Raw genomic sequence first — 19,036 nt, 5'->3', positions numbered from 1 at the left:
AGATTCTGTGTCTCCCTCTCTCTGACCCTCTCCCATTCATGTTCTGTCTCTCTCTGTCTCAAAAATAAATAAACGTTAAAAAAATTTAAAAAAAAAATATAAGCCTGCATCATGCCACTTGTCTGCTGAAACCCTTCCTAAGATTTTTATGCTGGCTAAGATGGGAAAGCCCAGGTATTATGTTTGTGTATGATGCCTGTGTGATTTCACCCTCTATGGTCTGTCTAAACCTTACCTCTCAACATTGTTCTGTCCACTCCTCCCTCTGTTCTAGGCAAACTGGCTGCTTATTTGTTCAATTAACTTTCCGTTCTGCCTCAAAGGCTCTGCACTCACTGCTTTCAGTGAACGCAGTGATATTTCTCCGGATATTTCTCCAAAATATCCACATGACTTGCTCCCTAAACTCTTCTCACTAAGATCATCTCTGTACCATCTGGCTTCCCCCTTCCCTACACCTATACTCTCTATACCTATTCCCACTTAATATTTCTCCACAGCATTTATCACTATTTATGTAGTAAATAATAATGACTACATGTTATACTGATTCATTGTATGTAAGGTCTTCCTTTCACATCCAAATAAGGTGTAAGACCTTTTTGTTTTTAATGCTTGAAATTCTAGAAAGAATAGAATATTGCATGGATGTTTTGACCTAATACTTAATAATTTATTTGAGCAATTTCCCTTTTTTCATCACTAATCATCTATTTTAGCAACTTAATTATACTAAATTTAAGAACTAAAAATTCATTTAACTGAATAAAACTTTCAGAAGTACAACTATTAAGTTTCTACCAAACTATTATAAAATTCATGAATGTCATGAATACCAATAGATCACACACTCAAATACATTAAAGCACAGATTAAAAAAACAAAAAACAAAAAACTTACATCATTTGTGTTAACATGCCAAGCCATATCACCATAGGATACCAGCTGTCCATTAACATAACACCGAATTTCACTGTTCCTCCATCGATTATAAATGTGGACAATGCTGATCATGTACCACTTAAATTAAAAAAAAAAAAGATCTTGATATGTAATGTTTAGTTATTACCTAAAAAGCAATCATAACATTCACAACACACTTTAAGAATGCTTGAAAGAATACTAACAATTACGCATTACCAAGTTCCCCCTCATACTTCTCACTTTGCAGATGAAAGAAGTGACTCATAAAGAATAAATCTGTGATGGAGACAGACCTAGAATACCTTGAACTGTGGAATTACACTCCTTCTACTATACCAAGATGCAAATATTATGGAAATACAATTATATTTGGTTTATTCATTTAATAACATTTGTATTGTACCATTTGTATTTGTATTGTTTCAAGTCTGACCAGAAAGACCATAGGTCCAACTCTCCTGAAATTCATGGTGTAGTGAAAGAGACACAGATTAGACAAGTAAATAAATATAAAATGACAAATAATGATTACTGTGAAGGAAAAGAAAACAGCATAAACTGAGAAAGATTAACCTTGATTCTATTTCGGATTGCATGGTCAGGAAAGATAGTCAAAGGAACAACACTTTAACATTTACTTTTTTAAAATTTTTTTAAAAGTTTTATTTATTTATTTATTTATTTGTTTATTTTGAGAGAGAGAGAGAAAGTGAGCGTGCACGCAGGAGCAGGAAAGGAGCAGAGAGAGAAAGAATTCCAAGTGGGCTCTGTGCTAGCAGCACAGAGTGATGCAGGGCTTGAATTCATGAACTGTGAGATCATGACCTGAGCCAAAAGTCAAGAGTCAGACGCTTAACCAACTGAGCCACCCGGGCACCCCCAACATTTTAACATTTATAATAAGATTAGGTGGTTTCAATTCCACAACTCAGATTTATTAGGTCCAAGAAAAATTATGTATCTTTTAACTTAATAATGTGTGAATATTCATTAAGAATCGAGGAATAAGTTTGTATTAAGTTCTAAGTTTATAATTCCTAGGGCCAACCAAAAGCATTTCAAGTATATATTTTGATATGGAATGATTTAAATTCTGCAATGATTTGTGGATCCAACCCTTACTCTCTTTGAAACTTAATCTAAGGCCAAGAATACAGAAATATAATTCTAAAATATAAAAAAATGCAAATGATTTATAGACACTTGAACAAGTATGCCTTCAGTGTTTAAGAAGAAAAAAATTAGACTTCGTTTCCCCCACAAAAACATAAAAATATATAATACAAACTTTGTTTCCCAGATTACTTAAAAGCACTACTCAATTATTTCATAATACTATATTTTGAAAAACATAAAGCTATAATAATTCTCAGCCACGAAAACATCAGCTATTTCAAGGTGTCTGAAGTACTTTGAACAAAATTCAATTTCATTCATTTCAAGTTAGAAAATAAAAATAGTGCACTAAACAACTCATGGAAAACAATAACACAAAGAACACTGTTCCTCAATTATAAAAATAAAATGTTAGGTCAAACTATTTAATCCCTAAACACATGTCTTTTTTAAAGTTGTTTCAGTCTAGGTAATCTTTAACTATTGCAAAAGGAATCTTCTACTGGATCAGAAAGCAACATTTATGTTAGTCTTGATTAAAAGCAGAAGAAAATATTTAAAGTCAGTCATTTAACCATTCTTATTTCTAAATATTACAAAATTATCAAGAAGAAGCCATAAAAATTGAGCTTCATATAAATTTAAGAAAAATCTTATAGAAGTTTACATGCATAAAAATTCAAATTTACTTGTATTATTTTATGTGTATTTCAAACTCATTGAGTTTGTATTGTATTATTTGTATTTCAAACTCATTGAGTTTGAAAATTTTCCACCAGAATGCCATCTAGGTAACACAGGAAATATAACCTTTATTATTTTGGAGTAAAATTATTAAAATTTTAAATTTCTAACTATCAAAACAATAATCAAATTATGGAAAGAGCCCAAATGTGTGCCATATATATATATATATATATATATATATATATATATATATATATATATATAATGGAATACTACTCAGCCATCAAAAAGAATGAAATCTTGCCATCTGCACAATGTGCATGGAACCAGAATATATTATGCTAAGTAAAATGAGTCAGTCAGAGAAAGACAAATACCATATGACTTTACCCACATCTGGAATTTAAGAAACAAAACATATGAACATAGGGGAAGAGAAATAAAAATAAAATAAGATAAAAACAGAGAGGGAGGCAAACCATAAGACACTCTTAACTATAGAGAACAAACTAAGGGTTGCTGGAGGGGAGGTGGGTAGAGGATGGGCTAAATGGGTGATAGGCATTAAGAAGGGTACTTGTGATGAGCTCTGGGTGTTATATAAGTGATAAATAACTTAATTTTATTCCTGAAACCAATTGACACTACATGTTAGCTAACTTGAATTTAAATCAAAATTTGAAATTTAAAAAAAAGAAATTTTAACTTTCTAAATAGAATGCATATAAACAAATGCCTATAAATAGAAAAGGATTTCCTGCTCTCCAAAGACAAGTTTAAGATAAATAATATTAGATATATCATTATAGTTACTTACATACTTGATATAGTAAAGAACTTATTTAACAAATATTTATTGAGTTCTTTCTCCTATGTACCAAATAACTTAGGGTGTTTGGCTGTGCAGTATGAATTTTACATTCATACAGATATAAAAACTGAGTTCCCAAGTTACAAGCTCTATGACTTCTGGCAAATCATTTAGCTATTTCCATCTCTAAAAAAGGGGGAATAATAATGCCTTTTTGTGGAATGAACATTACAGATAAGAGACAATATATGAGAATTATGAAGAACAGTTCCTAATACATATTTGGCAGCCATAAAGAAGACAGCACTAACTAATACCTATTTTTTATCCACAATTTCCATCTGATGAGATTTTTTTCTGCTAAAATTGACATTTACTCCTCAGAGTCACTCACTCATTCAAAAAATTTACTGATAGTCGGGGTGTCTGGTGGCTCAGACGGTTAAGCGTCCAACTTCAGCTCAGGTCATGATCTCATGGTTCGTGAGTTCGAGCCCCACATCGGGCTCTGTGCTGATGGCTCGGAGCCTGGAGCCTGCTTTGGAGTCAGTGTCTCCCTCTCTTTCTGTTCCTCCCCCCATTCAGGCGCTCGCTCTCTCTCTCTCTCTCTCTCTCTCTCTCTCAAAAATAAATAAACATTTTTTTAAAAATTTACTGATAGTCTATTTCATGCCCAGTATCCCCCAGACTGTGAGCAATGATAACATATACACCCTTAAGGAGAGTTCACCAGGAAAACAAACATGAAAGCAATTATAAAACCATGGAAACTGTCTAAAACACAGATATGGGAGCAAAAGAAGTAATGACTAACTGAGCGCAGAAGGAAAAGAAAAGACAAAAGGAGAAGGAAGGCTAACCGAGAAGAAGTCACTAAAAGAGTAAAATGAAACTTATGACTAAGCTTGAAGGATGAATACAAATTGCTGAGTAAACAGGGGGAAAAGAGGAATCTTAATACTTTACATACAGCACAGAGGCCTGACAAAACTCTTCTCGGTGTTTAGATTTAGACACAATAACAAAGATCAGTTTATAAGAAACTTTAGGACACCTTTGGTAATCTTTGTTTTTTGGTAATGTCTTATCACTAAGGAATTTTGAGCAGGAAAATGCAATGATCATCTTCATAGTTTAGGAAAATAACTGGCAGTACCGAGTAAGTGGGACAGTTAGGCAAATGTGGTTCAAGATAAACCTGAAAACTACTGCAAAGGTTGAGGTAAGAAAACTATAAAAGTCTAAATTAAGACAAAGACATTAGTAATTTAAAAGAAGGGAGACAGGGACTAATTAACAAAACTCATTGAAAGTGCTGATACAGAAAAGAGAAGTCTAAAGATGGCTTCCAATTTTTCACTTAAATTGGTAGTGGTACCATTAACTTAAGATAATTAATACAGTTAGACAGTTAATTAGCCAGATAATAAGATGTGGAGTTATAATCAAAGAGTTTGCTTTTGGTCATAACACTGATATTTGACAAAGCTGATGGATGAATAAATGAATGCACAGTTGAATGAACGAACTAATCTCAGTGAAGGTCAGAGCAGTTATAGGAAAATTAACTTTAATGTTCTCTTTCCATGGTACATCAATATGTACATATAACACACAAGTGTCTTTTCCATTCAAAAGAGACCAATGTTTGACTTGATATTTTTTATATTTCTGATTTATATTTTAAAAGAAATGGGAGGAAAATTGGAAACTGTGCATGCATACTGATATTCTGTACATCCACTGAGGTCTGCAATTAGTTAAGACTCAAAACTAGATCTAGAAAAAAATACCAAACAGAAACGAAAAAAAAAACCTGTAATAAGAATTCATAGGAAAATATAACATGATATTTATACAAATATCAATAGTAGCTAACACATATTGAGCACTTACTACATCTTAGGTAATAGGCTAATAATTTACTGTGGGCTAAAACGTTATGGAATTTTCACAAGGTCAAACATTTGGTGAGTGGTACAGCTAAGAAAGCAAAAGTTTTAATATAAAGATTTCTTTTGGAAAGGCCAGTTAAACACCTTACCAAAGGATTACAATTTAGCTAGGTCATCTCCTGGAAAAATAAGAAAGAAAAAAAGAGAGAGAGAATGCATTTATCTTGAATAATGAAACAGTAAAACAAAGTATTTATGGTTTTCAAGGTTTATGAGCATCTATGGTTTTTTAAAACATCTATCACTCCCTGGCCCTGTTCCTACCAAGACTCCTTAGAATCAACATATATAGAGCTCTTACAAATGGGAATGTATTTCTCATAAGGAAATAGTGTGAAGAGAGAGAGAGAGAGAGAGAGAGAGAGAGAGAGAACAAATGGGTTAAATTGCTTTTTATTGGTTAATGACAATTTTATTTAGTTCTTAGCTTCACCCTAATTTTCCTTGTTTATACTCTTCAAATCATTGTTATCTAAACTTGTCAGATGAAAAACATCACCTAGAGCATTTGTTAAAAATATATTCCTAACATGGAAATTATAATTCCAAGAATCTGTATTTATAACAAGTTCCCACTGAAATTCAAAACAGTTTGGCACATTTGGCAAACTCCCCTGGGTGTCATCCCAAATGTAATAAATCAGAATTTCTGGAGGAGAGACAATTAAATTTGTATGAAAATAACTGGGATTTGTATCAAGAAATCAAGAACCTCCATTCTAATGTATGAATTTATTTAGAATTCCTGCTTTTTAAGCTATTTTCCAGGTATATGTTAATGAATGATTGATACACTGATATTCTTTCTTTTACATAAATTCTTTTTTAAGTTTATTTATTTTGAGATAGAGAGAAAGCATGGGGGGGCGGGGAACAGAGGGAGAGAGAGAGTAAATCCCAAGCAGGCTCCTCATTGTCAGTGCAAAGCCCTAGGTGGGGATTGAACTCACATACTGTGAAATCATGATCTGAGCTGAAATCAAGAGTCAGACACTTGACCGAATGAGCCACCCAAGTGCCCCACGCTGATATTCTTTAAGAGAAACAGTTTTACTATTGCTTCAACATAAAGCAAATATTTTTATTGGACTCAGGTAAAATTTTAAATATATATTTGAAAACCCCATCCTAAATAATATTTTCTTCAATATGTGGCAAAACATACACGGGATCATAAGCAAACAAGAAAACAAACAGAAAGAAGAGGAAATGACATTCCCTCTGCCATATGTGGGCTCATCAATCTCTGTTACGGTTGCTCCTGTGGATAAATATTCCTTTGGATATAAAGTAAAGTGTGCTCTTAAAGAAGGTGGACAATCTCACTGCCAGGTATCCAAAAAAGGCCCTTGAACCTATAAGGGATAACTGGCCTTAAACACGTGGAAATAGGAACTCCTATCCTTCTGTAACTTGTTATTTTAAATTCTGAACTTTCAAATGACTGGATACTCTAACACAAAGATAGAGTCCAATAAATAGCCAAGAACATCCCTCTAGAAAAAAACCCAGGTGATAGTGAATTATATCTAATAAATCTAATTATATAACATAATTGCACATTTTTTATTTTTTATCTTTAGATCTTTAGAGAAGACTTTTTAAATTAATGTATTTATTTTGAGAGACAGAGAGAGAGAGAGAGAGAGAGAGAGAGAGAGAGAGAGCACGAGCTGGGGAGAAGCAGAGAGACAGGGAGAGAGAGGATCCCAAGCATACTCCACACACTGTGAGCACAGAGCCCAAGGTAGGGCTCAAACCCACGAACCACGAGATCATGACCTGAGCCAAAGTTGGATGCTCAACCGACTGAGCCACCCAGGTGCCCCTACAGCAGACTTTTAAAACACATATCAGGGCACCCAGGTGGCTCTCTGTCTCTTTCTCTCTCTCTTGCTTTTTCTCTCAAAAATAAATAAACATTAAAAATTTTTTTAAAAATTCCAAACACATATCAACCTGGCCTCTGAATATATATATTCAGAGGTATATTTCAAGGGCCAAAACATTAACCACAGAGTAATATCTCCCTTCTTGAAGCCAGCATTTTTGAAGAGCAGAAATTAGTGTAACCTTGAATCTCAGGAAACAAGATTCAGGACTACTAGGATCAGCTTAAACTCCCTCAAGAAAAGTCTCTCTGTATTACCAAATCTGGAGGTTTAACACTTGACCTTTTAAAAGAGCTAATTATGTATAAATCCATAGTGCATGACATGTACATGTATACAAACTACTGTGAAGTCTGAATGTCCAGTCTAAAAACTTGTTCTGTATCTAAAGCAAATACAGTTAGAGGGAAGAAGAACAAGAAAAGGAGGAGGAGGAAAAAAGGGAAGAAGAAGGGGAAAGACAGGGGAAGATGAAAGGATGAGCAAAAGAGGAGGAGGAGGTAAAGGACGACCGAGAGAATTTGGGGGAGAGGAAAAGGGAAGAGGAAGAATAAGACAGAACTGTTATTAAAGAACAATTTCTGCAAATGTTCTTCAAACATAATTCCTCAGAACTATAATTAAAGTAACATAAAGCTCATATAAGTTTGCCTTTGAATAAATGTGAATTAATAATATAACTTAAATTGTTTAATATTGTTTTCATAAAAGTGCTAAAAATTGAAAAGACACTCCATTATTCCTATATAACATATAGCAAATTTATACATTACATAGATTATTATACAAAATGACATAGCATACAAAATTATATATGCTATACACCAAAATTTTTGGATCAGTATAAACATATAAGAATGCGTCTGTGGTTGGAATTCTAAGTAACTGTATCTTCCATTAAACCTGCGCAAAACCCTTTCTCAAAAGGTGCAAAATCTCGCTTAATGCTCATGGATAAAGCTCTAGTTCTCTACAATTCCAAAAATTAACTTAGTTTTGCAGGGTGTAATACTGTGCTGAAAGAACAACAAGAAAAGCTGGTAAGCTTTTGATTTTAAACACATATCACATAGTAAGTAACAACCTAAATGACTTGATCTTTGTTGCCGTGACTGACTGTCTTTCCTCTTCCAGCCACATGGAAAAGGTCCTTGGGATACTGCCCTACAAAGAAGCACTGACCACAAGGCCTAGGCCTTCTCTCTCTCATTTTATCAACAGTAATACCTCCTTTATTTTTACACCACTAGAAAATCAACTGCTCAACAGAAATTAGCTGTCCAGATAAATATAACCTACTCCTTCAGGAAACTCTTTTTTGGTTATTAAAGCATTATTTTATTTGTTTATCCAACATATATTATTGTCAGTTCAAAACTCTGTGGCAGGTAAATAAGGGAATACACAGATGAATCAAATACACAGCTTCATCTCAACAGTTACTAAATTATGCACTTATAAATGAGTAATGAAGGTTTAAAACAAATAATTGTTATAAAAAATACTGAAATAATATGCTATGAGAGAGATTATATCTGAGAGCAAGGCAAATCAAGGAAAGAGTCCATGGAAATCATGTTACGTAGAATGGAACCTAACGATAATGTGAGATTTGAAGACCTAAAGCCACAAGTGAGGAGACATGTAAATGTTTTCATGCCAGAGATGGAACAATTGAAAAGGAAAAAAGTGAAACACACATGCTAGCTCAGTTTCGACACAATAAAGGGTATAAGCAAAGAGCTGAAAATAAAACCCAAATCATGAGGGACTAGACCAAAAATGTTAATTGAATAAATTAGTTGTTAGTAAGAAGCAAATGATCGGTTTGAGCAATGCAATAATATGACCAAGAATATAAATCAGATATTAGCGTGTGAAATCATCTGCGAGAGGAGAAGACAAAGGATCCAAAATAAAGAGAGAAAAAGAAAAGTATGAAGAATTCAAGCAGCAGGTAAGGATTTTTTTTTTTTTTTAAGAAAGCTATATTACAGAGATACAAAGTAAAGGACTGGAAAATTGAACTGGTAAAGATCAAAAAGGGGATGAAAAACAAAAGTGACTCAAGTCCCCACTATCATGAAGATGGCAGTTTCTTAATCTAAACAAGGGATTTAGAACATAATGGATATAGGACTGGAGATGCAAATTCGGTGTTAACATATTCTGAAGTTGAGAGGCCAAACAGACATTCCCGTGGCAATATCTTTTGGTAGAGGAGAATATAAGAAAAGAGCTTGGAGATAAGAATAAGAGTGGAAAGCTCTCATAAAACTGAATAAAAATTCCCGGAAAATATAAGCTCCACAAAAGCAGGAATGTGGTCTGTTTTGTTCACTGTCACATCTCTAGTGCCTACAACAGTGTCTGGAACTCAGGAAATATTCAGTAAGTATTTACTTTAAGAATGGCATAGAATAAATCACAATGAGCTAGCAAGTGAGACACACACTGCAAGAGGTCAAGAGCCTCTTTTTATGTGAAAAGTTAGAAAAGTAAAAAGAAAATGCAGACAAGGGGAAGAGAAAAAAAAGCATTATGAGTCATTAGAAAATCAGTAAGAGAATATTACAGAAGTCATAACAAGTGAATTTTAAGACAGTGGGAATTGTAAATTGTGTGTTCCTCAATAGAAATATTTATTTATACCTACCTTACGTGGTTGAAAATCGTATTTCACACAGTGCTGAAAACCTTTTCCTTTAGACTTCAGTGATGTAACTATTAGACAGTTGCCAACGAAGTGAGCAGAGTAACCAACTCCTTTGCTAGTACGAAAACTGTCAAGAAAATAGAATTGTTTAATATTCTCTGATACAAAGAACCATATATCTAAAAAGCATTATAAAAATAATATAAAACATTACTTTAAAATAAAACTCATTTCAGGGCACCTGGCCCCAAATATAGAATAAACACTCATTTCGTGGCTCAGTCACGCATCCAACTCTTGGTTTCAGCTCTGAGTCATGGTCTCACAGTTTCGTGAGTTAGAGCACCACCTCAGGCTCTGGGCTGACATCACCTAGTCTGCTTGGGATTCTGTCTCTTCTTCTCTCTCTGACCCTCTCCTGCTCATGCTGTCTGTCTCTCAAAAATAAAGAAACTTTTTAAAAATCTGCATATAAAATAAAAACTCATTTTCCTATAGAGTCAGAAGGGGTATTACATGTACCAAATAAAGACTAAAACCTTTTAGATTTAGAACTAAAAGAAGTAATTTAAATTGAGAAAATAGAAAACTACAAAACCTATTGATATTTCAATGTAAAATATCACAAATACACAAAAACAAACTAATAGCCAATAAAATCTTACCAAGTAGATTTCATTTACCTTCAAGGACCACCAAAATTAGCAAATACAGAAACCATTTACAAAGCTACTGTTTCAAAAACAACTTGCTCTCTAATTCTACTATATCTTTCAAAATAGCTTACAAGTTAAAATTAAAAAAAAAAAAAAAAGAGCCAAGTCTGATAAATGATGTAGGTAACTAAACACAGGAATACATTTTTAGTCAAAAGAAGAAAAAAGATGTATCTATGAAATAGTTACCTTCTTCTAAGGGGGCACACCTCCTAGCTGTAAATTGTACTCCTAGCACAAACTGTAAATGCTCTCCAAAATGATGGTCTTATTGAAATAAATATATGATCTGCCAAATGGCCATTCTGAAGTTCAACCCATTTATGTTTGGAGGTTCAGATTTTTAAAACTCTCTCATTACTACCCATATATAATCTTTTGTAACAGAGCTGATAAGCTATTAATAGCTCACATTTTTCTATACTCATATTTCTGAACCAATGTACAAAAGCACTTAATTATTCACATTAACCTGATAGGTACTGTTATCATCCTCAATTTATTAAAGTTGAAAACACCGAAGCACAGGATCAATAAGTAAGTAGTGAAGATTAAGGCCTCAGACAGTCTTATTTCAGAGCACTGCAAATGTTAAATGAGGTAACACTTACATGTAAACACTTACAATGCCTAGTATATGCTAAGGCAATCAATGAAAGCTTGATGTTCTCACTACTGTGCATTATTGGCAAACTAAAATTTCCAAGCTATCAGTCCTTACAGGTCAACCTACTGTTGGGTTCATCAACCCATTCTGTTAGTTATCTATCAAATAATTAATTTTATTATTTGATTGTATTTTCTTACATCATAGTTATTATTAACATTTTAAAGCATACCTTAATTACGCTCATAGAACAAGGACAGTAAAAAGGCAAAGTAAATAAAATCTGGAAGTACTTTTTTTTCCTCCCCCTTATCAGGGATTAGCACGTACACTAACAACCTCCCACAACTAATCAATATTGACTGATGTGTAGTGGACAGAGAAGGTTTGTAACCCTTAACTTTTAAACTGTAATTGGAAAAAAAGTAGTGAAGCAGGTTGCCTAGAATCAACAGCAAGAAATACATAAATAAAATAAATTTATGTAATTGTATCTTTATAGTTTTAACATATACAAATATAAACACACACACACACACATCTTCTACTTAATATGTTGCCTTGATACTCTTACATATTTATAAAACTGAAATACTTAAGACAAAAGTACTAAAATTAAATATATTACTTACCAATAAAGATAAGGTTTATCCTTATCAACATTAATGTTATTTAATGGATCCATACGAAACCAAGTATTTAGGGTGAAGCCATTCTGATAAGGCCACTTTGCAATAGGAGGCAATGCGATTGCCTACAAGGCAATGGAAAAAGATACAAAAGTATCAGTTAAATAAAATGTGACAGTAACTAATTTCAAATATAACCTTTACAGATCAAAAAACAATGAAGGTATAAACATCAGAAAATCATGGACGTATCCCCTGCCAATGGCCTTAGCAACTTCTGTATCACCAGTTTCATCATTCAGTCTACCAGACCCTAAATTAGAACTTAAAGACTGCATTAAACTAAGAGATACAGGGAAGAATTTGAGCCAAGCTGCCCTTCAAGTTTCTAGACCCATTCTTTCCACCAGAAAAAAGACAGGTGGTCCAAGAGATCATTTGTTATTATCTCCATGGTAGCATGAAAGAGACCTAAATCACATATAGTTGCAAACACTAGTGAACCAAAATACAATGGAAAAAAAAAAATCTCACAAGAGAAAACTCTAACCTTGAGTGATAATGAAATAATAATAGTCTTTAGTCTTGCTACCACTCATACCAAACACACGTGAGAGACTCTAGAATAGCATTTTCCTCAATTTCATTGTGGACTTCCAATAATTCCATGGATAAATAAGGATCTCTATTATGGGCAATCTCTTCAACAAGACAGTTAGCTATACTGAAAGACATTCTCTTAATTAAATTTAGTATATAACATCTAGAATAAATGCTTTAGGGACCTGAAATCTCTCATTTCTAGCCCCTACTACTATACTAACCAAAGCCTTCTATAAGTGCACATTGCATCACTAGCCTTTTTCTACTCTTTTGAACTAACTAATGCATACACCCTCCCTTAATCAATGCACAAAAGCTAACTTTGTGTAGTACTGCCTTTGTGCAACCAGGCACATTTACTTCCAAAGCATTTGTGCCTGATCGTAACACTTATTTCCTTCTAGTCCCATTGTGTTAATGGCATGTCTTTGGGGATACCTTTGTGATTATGGAGTCAAGCAGTCTTTACTCTTCCTCCCTATTTCCTTCTACAACATTCTGGTACCCACAATTGGATGTCCCTCACTGTGCCAAAATCTATATCCCTCACTGTCCCCTAATCTAACAGACTCCAAAATCTGCATTCCTATTTTTTGTGATTTGCAAAAGAAATAATTCTGATGTGTAGATGGAATGCTTTCAGTAAACTCACGAATAGAAAAATTCACTATTCCTAAATTAAGAAGATTCATGAAACATCATAATCATGAAAGACAAATCTAAATAAGTATATCCATAAAGGTCACAGAGCATATAAAATGTCATCTTACATTTGTCATTCACCTTTATGTGAATCACTGTGTACAATTCCATTCCAAATTGCTCATATGAAGGCAGCATAGCTCATAGAAAGGCACCTCCACAGTATAAAATGTACTTTAGAAGGCCTAGTACATATGGTTATTTTAGAGGGAAAGTAAGCAGTGTCATTATTTTAGCGATCCAAAGACTGGTCCAGACAGTCAACAGTGGTCCAGACAGCCTGTACTCTCTAGTTACTATCACACTCATCCAGAGGTAAATGATCAAAAACACTATAATGGTAATAAGGATTTTAAAATCAGCTCCTATCTGAATTTTTCAGCAGTTCAATAGCAGAGGTAACATACCTGGAAATAAGCCAATCTGTTGTTAAAAAACAAAAAAACAAAAAACACTGCACTTAAAAGTCAGGAAAATTTTAGTTCAAGCTATGACTCTGCTTTTGCCCCTGAACAATGTTACACTGTTGAGGCTGTTTCCTCAACAAATGTAACAACAATAATGTCATTTATCTTATATATAGCTTGTATGACTCAAATAAAAAACAGTTCCTTCTTTGCTTCCTCTTCTACAAAGAATATAGTCTTAACTGAAACTACTCTTTATGAAAATGAGTGATGCAAGGAAAACCAAGAAAAGAGTAATTGATAAGTGTTAAATCCATCAACATCTCCTGAATGTGAATAAGTCAAACATATACTACTAACAGCATATAAGCAAAATCCTTTGTGTGTGTGTGCATGTATGTGTGTTTACATACAGATAGAAAATATTCATAGATTTCAGGTAAATGGTCAAGTGGCTAAAAACAGAATGAGGTGCAACCTTACTGAGGCAATTCAGATAATTTATTAAAACAAAGTTTTAACACTCTGTTTAGCTGTAAATAAGACAGCAACTTGCTCATATTTCTGTCAAAACACCTTGCCCTTCTCTTACCCCTTGAAGTGAGATCTACTAGATGTCAGATCACTAACAATTTTATAAAATGTATTAAAATAGATCTACATATGTAAACAGAATTATTACATCTAAGAAAACTGGTACTTTCTTACGGACAGTGACAGTTTTTCTCTGTCACATACCACAATGTACGTTTGATATGTGTTCTACCCTAACAATCTGATATGTAAAATTATTAGCTTTCATCTGGAAAAAGATTTTTAACTTTCCTATTTTTGTTTCTCAATTTTTATTTTTCCTATTTTTGTTTCACAATTGTGTTAAGATTGGAAATTGTAACTCTAAAAAAAGGTAACGAAATATTAAGAGAAAATATGAAATTACAGGAACGGCTGATGAAATGGAAGACTACAAAGATGCTTATAATAAAAACCAAGGAGCAAAAAATATTTACATGATGTTTTTTAACTTATATAGTCCTTAAATGACATATTATTTCATTACAGTCTCATAGTAACACTATTCCATGATAAAGTACTAGTGTTTCACATGAAAGTAAGCCAAGAAACATTAAGGGACCAGTCCTCGACAGTAATGAAGTAGAGGATCCGGAAATCAAAACCAGTTCTTCTAGTCAAAACTTATACGTATTCTCTACAATCCTACAATGTAGATAAGGACAACGAAATCAAGCAGATTGAGACAGTTCTTTGCAAAGAACAACAAAATGGATAAACCTCCAGCTAGGACTGATCAGGAAAAAACCCCTCCAGTATCAAGAATGAAAGAGGAGATTAAACAGATAAGAAGGGGATATGATGATAAGCTTAGGCCAATCTATTCAACAACTTAGATTAACTGTACAAATTACTTGGAAGACACAAACTATAAAGCTCACTCAAAAGGAAATAGAAAAGCTCCCTGTATCCATTATAAAAATTAAATTCATAGTTTAAAACCTTCCCCAAACAGAACTTCAGACCTAGATGGCTACCATAGTGAATTCTAGCATACAGTTAATAAGTAATATCAATTCTACATAAACTTCTTTAAAAAAAAGAAATTAACAGTTCCCATCTCATTTTATAAGAAATTACCCTATCACCAAAAGCAGAGAAAAATATTATAGGAAAAGAAAACTATACCCCCAAGTCACTCATAAAAATAACTGCAAAGTTTCTTAGCAATACCTTAGCAAATCAAATCCAGTTATTGTATTAAAATGTTAAAACATAGTGACCAGGTAGCTTTTATCCCAGGAACACAAAGTTTGGCTTAACAATGAAATGTCAGTCATTATATTTTACCACACTAGTAAGGATCAAGATGAAAAACCATACGATTACTTCAATAAAATCAGAAAAAGCATTCAGCAAAATTCAACACTAATATCAACATATTGGTAATTAAAAAACTTCCGTTACATAGGAACAGAAAGGAATTTCCTCTACCTGAAAAAGGACATGTCTTAAAGCCTAATTACTAATACCATACTTAATGGTGAAATACTTAAAGCCTTCCCTACAGCTAGAATGAGTCAAGGATATTACTGTATTAAATACTGCACTAGAGTCCTACCTAGTACAGTAATGCAACAAAATGAAATAAAAAGGTATACTGATTGTAAGCTAAAAAAATATTAATAATACTGGTTTTATTTACAAAAATATCTGTAAATAATCTTAAGGCATCTACTAAAAACCTGCTAGGACTAGAAAGTGAATTTAAGCAAGGTCTCAAGATATAAGGTCATTATACAAAAAATAAAATACCAACTGTATTTCTGTATGCTAGCAAAAATCAATATGGATATTTATGGATAAATTTAACAAAAGCTTTTTAAGACATGTGTGCTAAAAACTATAAAACACTGAAAAATCAAAGAAAACTAAAGTAAGAGTTATAATGTGCTTATGAATTGGAAGACTCAATATCTTCTCTCCAATTATTCTACAGATTTAACACAACACAATCTAAATCACAGTAAGCACTTTATAAAATCTGACAAGTTTATTCACACGCATGTAAATGCTATCTAGAGTAGTCAAAATTATTTTAAAATGAAGAACAAAGTTGGAGTACTTATATACAACCTGATTTCAAGAACTACTTACTATAAAGCTATGAAAATAAAAGACAAAAAATCTGATTTGGGCATAAACGCTGAAACAGAGGACAAAGGAACCAAACACAGAGTTCAGAAACAGATTTACACAAACATGGCCAGATAGTTTTCAAGAAAGGTGCCAAGAAAATTCGAAGTTAAAGGACTATTTAACAAATGGTTATGAAGAAATTCAATAATCATATGCAAAACAAACAAAACTTTAACTTCCAACCTTCCTCATACCATATTTTTAAATGTTTATTTATTTATTTTGAAAGAGAAGGCACAAGTTGGGGGGGGGGGGGGGAGCAGAGAAAGAGGAGAAACCTCACATCATATTTTAAAAATTCACACAAAAAAGGATCCTAGACCTAAATATAAGAGCTAAAACAAAAGAACTCTCAGTAGAAAGCATAAAAAAAAAAAATGTTGTGACTTTGGTGTATACGGATTTCTTAGATTACAAAAGCATATGCCATAAAAGAAAGAAAAGTTTAATTGAACTTCATCAAAATTAAAATCTGTTTAAGAAGTACTGGCAAGAAAATAAAAAGAAAAGCCACAGATTGGAAACAATATTTGACCAATACACATCTGACAAATTAACTTATACCTGAAATACATAATGAACTCTTAAGATAATAAAACAACCAATTTTTTTTAACCAGAGATTTGAACACAAATATGACACAAGAAGATGTAAAAACAGCCAATAAACACATGAAAAAGTGCTCAATATCATCAAACATTAGAGCATACAAAATTAAGCCTCCAATGAGGTACCATTACATAATCATTTAAATGCCTCAAATTAAAAAGATGGACAATGTCCAGGCTGCAGATCAACTCAGATTCTCATACACTGTTGAGAATGCAAAATTTTCCACTATGGAAAACAATCTGCCTGAAAGCAATCTCATGAAATGAAACACGCACTTAGCATAAAACCCAGCAATTTCACTCATACGTTTACTTAAGAGATGAGAAAACATGCCTACAGATCTATGTTCAAATGTTCATAGCAGTTTTATTTACAAGAGTCAAAAACTAAAAACTCAAATGCCCATAAACTAGTGAATGGATAAACTGTAGTATATCCATAAAATGTAACACAAACGAGAATAAAAACAACAGAATAAACTTCTGGGAAGCTACAACATGGGCAACCTCAAAACCATTATGATAAGTAAAAGAAGCATGACAGAAAAGACTACTACTGAATGATTTTATTTATATGAAATTCCAGAAAAGGCAAAATCATAAAAACACAAAATAAATCAGAAGTTGCAAGGGACAGGGCTGGGGAGAGGGGACTGGTTTCACACAGATACAAGGAATTGTGGGAAGTGATGGAATTGTTCAAAATCATGACTGTGGTGGTGATTATGCAACTTTACAACTCATCAAACCGTACTGTGAAATAAGTGAATTTTATTGGATGTAAATTATACTTTAACAGAGATGAATTAAAAATAAATAAAAATAAACATACGTATTTAAAACTTACCGCAGCACTACAACCAGGGAAATTGAAAAAAGTATCAGGACCATGTCTTTGTGGCATCTGATTAAGAACTGATAACAATTTTACTGCATGTCTTGGCTGAGGAAACAAGAAAAGAAATGTCACTGCGCAAATTTAGCAAAATTACCTAATATATCATGTTAGACACTGGATTGTTTTCTAACTAGAGAGAAATTAATTTTAAATCATTTACTAAACTCTTTAAAGGGAACAGTTTCCATTACAAGTTCCAGTTTATAGCTCTCTAGAGACAAATTGTTGAACATTAAGTATTAATGCACTGATATTGAATACTTTTCCCTCTGACCACAGCTTACCCAGATTCCACTTTCTCCTCGAAGCATGCTGAACAAAAGCTTCAACTCCTTGACAGTGATGCTGTAGCTGGCAAGAACCCCCAACATATCAACTAGAAGATCTTTAAAGGAAAATAAAGTTATTCTGAACTCTAGTCGTGAGCTGCCATCTGTCAAGGTAATATACTTTTTGAAAGAGCAAAAGTTAGCAACTGTCATTTCTACATGTATATTCATCTAATTGTCCTCCAGAACTGCCATTCTAATTAAGAATTTTTAAGTTACCAGATAACTACAAACATGGTATTTGAATTTTAGGATTTTTTCCATCAGCGTCACCATTATATTAAGTTTCCTTAGCAAATATATAAAATAGATTTTATAAATTCCCAGAATATACACACACATATACATTGACACACACATACACATCGGCTGTATGCAGGGAAAGGTAGACAAAAATATACAAAGGTGCAATGATTTAACATTGTAAATTGATTATTTTCAAATAAAAAAGTGATAGTTGACCATATTTTCTTTTAGAATTATCTATGCTTAATAAAATATATTCTGGAAATATTCCTTGTCCCATTAACAATTTTGAGCACTTACTCCTTGCCTGGCATTATTCCAAGTGGTTTACAATTATTAAGTGCACAAATCCTCACAACAAGCCTATGAGGTAAGTACTAGTATTAGCCCCTTCCTAAAATGAAGAATGTGAGGCATAAATACCCTAATCACATTGCCCAAGAACACACTCTACTAAGTGGTAGGGTCAGGATTAAAACCTAGGCAATATGGCTCCAGGGCCCTCTCGGTTACCTACCAGTCTCTAAAAGTATAA

At 33.0% G+C, this 19,036-nt stretch overlaps 1 protein-coding gene across 8 annotated transcripts in view; it reads right to left on the bottom strand.

Annotated features, from left to right (window-relative positions):
* The window catches only part of NBEA (neurobeachin), a 683,574-nt gene that overhangs the window by 583,662 nt on the left and 80,876 nt on the right, over positions 1-19,036 (bottom strand). For all 8 annotated transcript variants that reach the window (XM_042952224.1, XM_042952367.1, XM_042952503.1 and 5 more), the window contains exons 3-7: positions 18,211-18,311; positions 17,876-17,971; positions 11,997-12,118; positions 10,042-10,168; positions 901-1,020 (exon numbers count right to left, since the gene is read on the bottom strand). In XM_042952224.1, coding sequence (XP_042808158.1) covers positions 901-1,020; positions 10,042-10,168; positions 11,997-12,118; positions 17,876-17,971; positions 18,211-18,311 — 566 coding nt within the window. The remainder of the gene's footprint in view (positions 1-900; positions 1,021-10,041; positions 10,169-11,996; positions 12,119-17,875; positions 17,972-18,210; positions 18,312-19,036) is intronic.

Source organism: Panthera leo, chromosome A1 (assembly GCF_018350215.1).
Source record: "Panthera leo isolate Ple1 chromosome A1, P.leo_Ple1_pat1.1, whole genome shotgun sequence".
In the NCBI taxonomy this organism is placed as follows: Eukaryota; Metazoa; Chordata; class Mammalia; order Carnivora; family Felidae; genus Panthera; species Panthera leo.
This window is presented reverse-complemented; position numbering and strand designations above follow the sequence as displayed.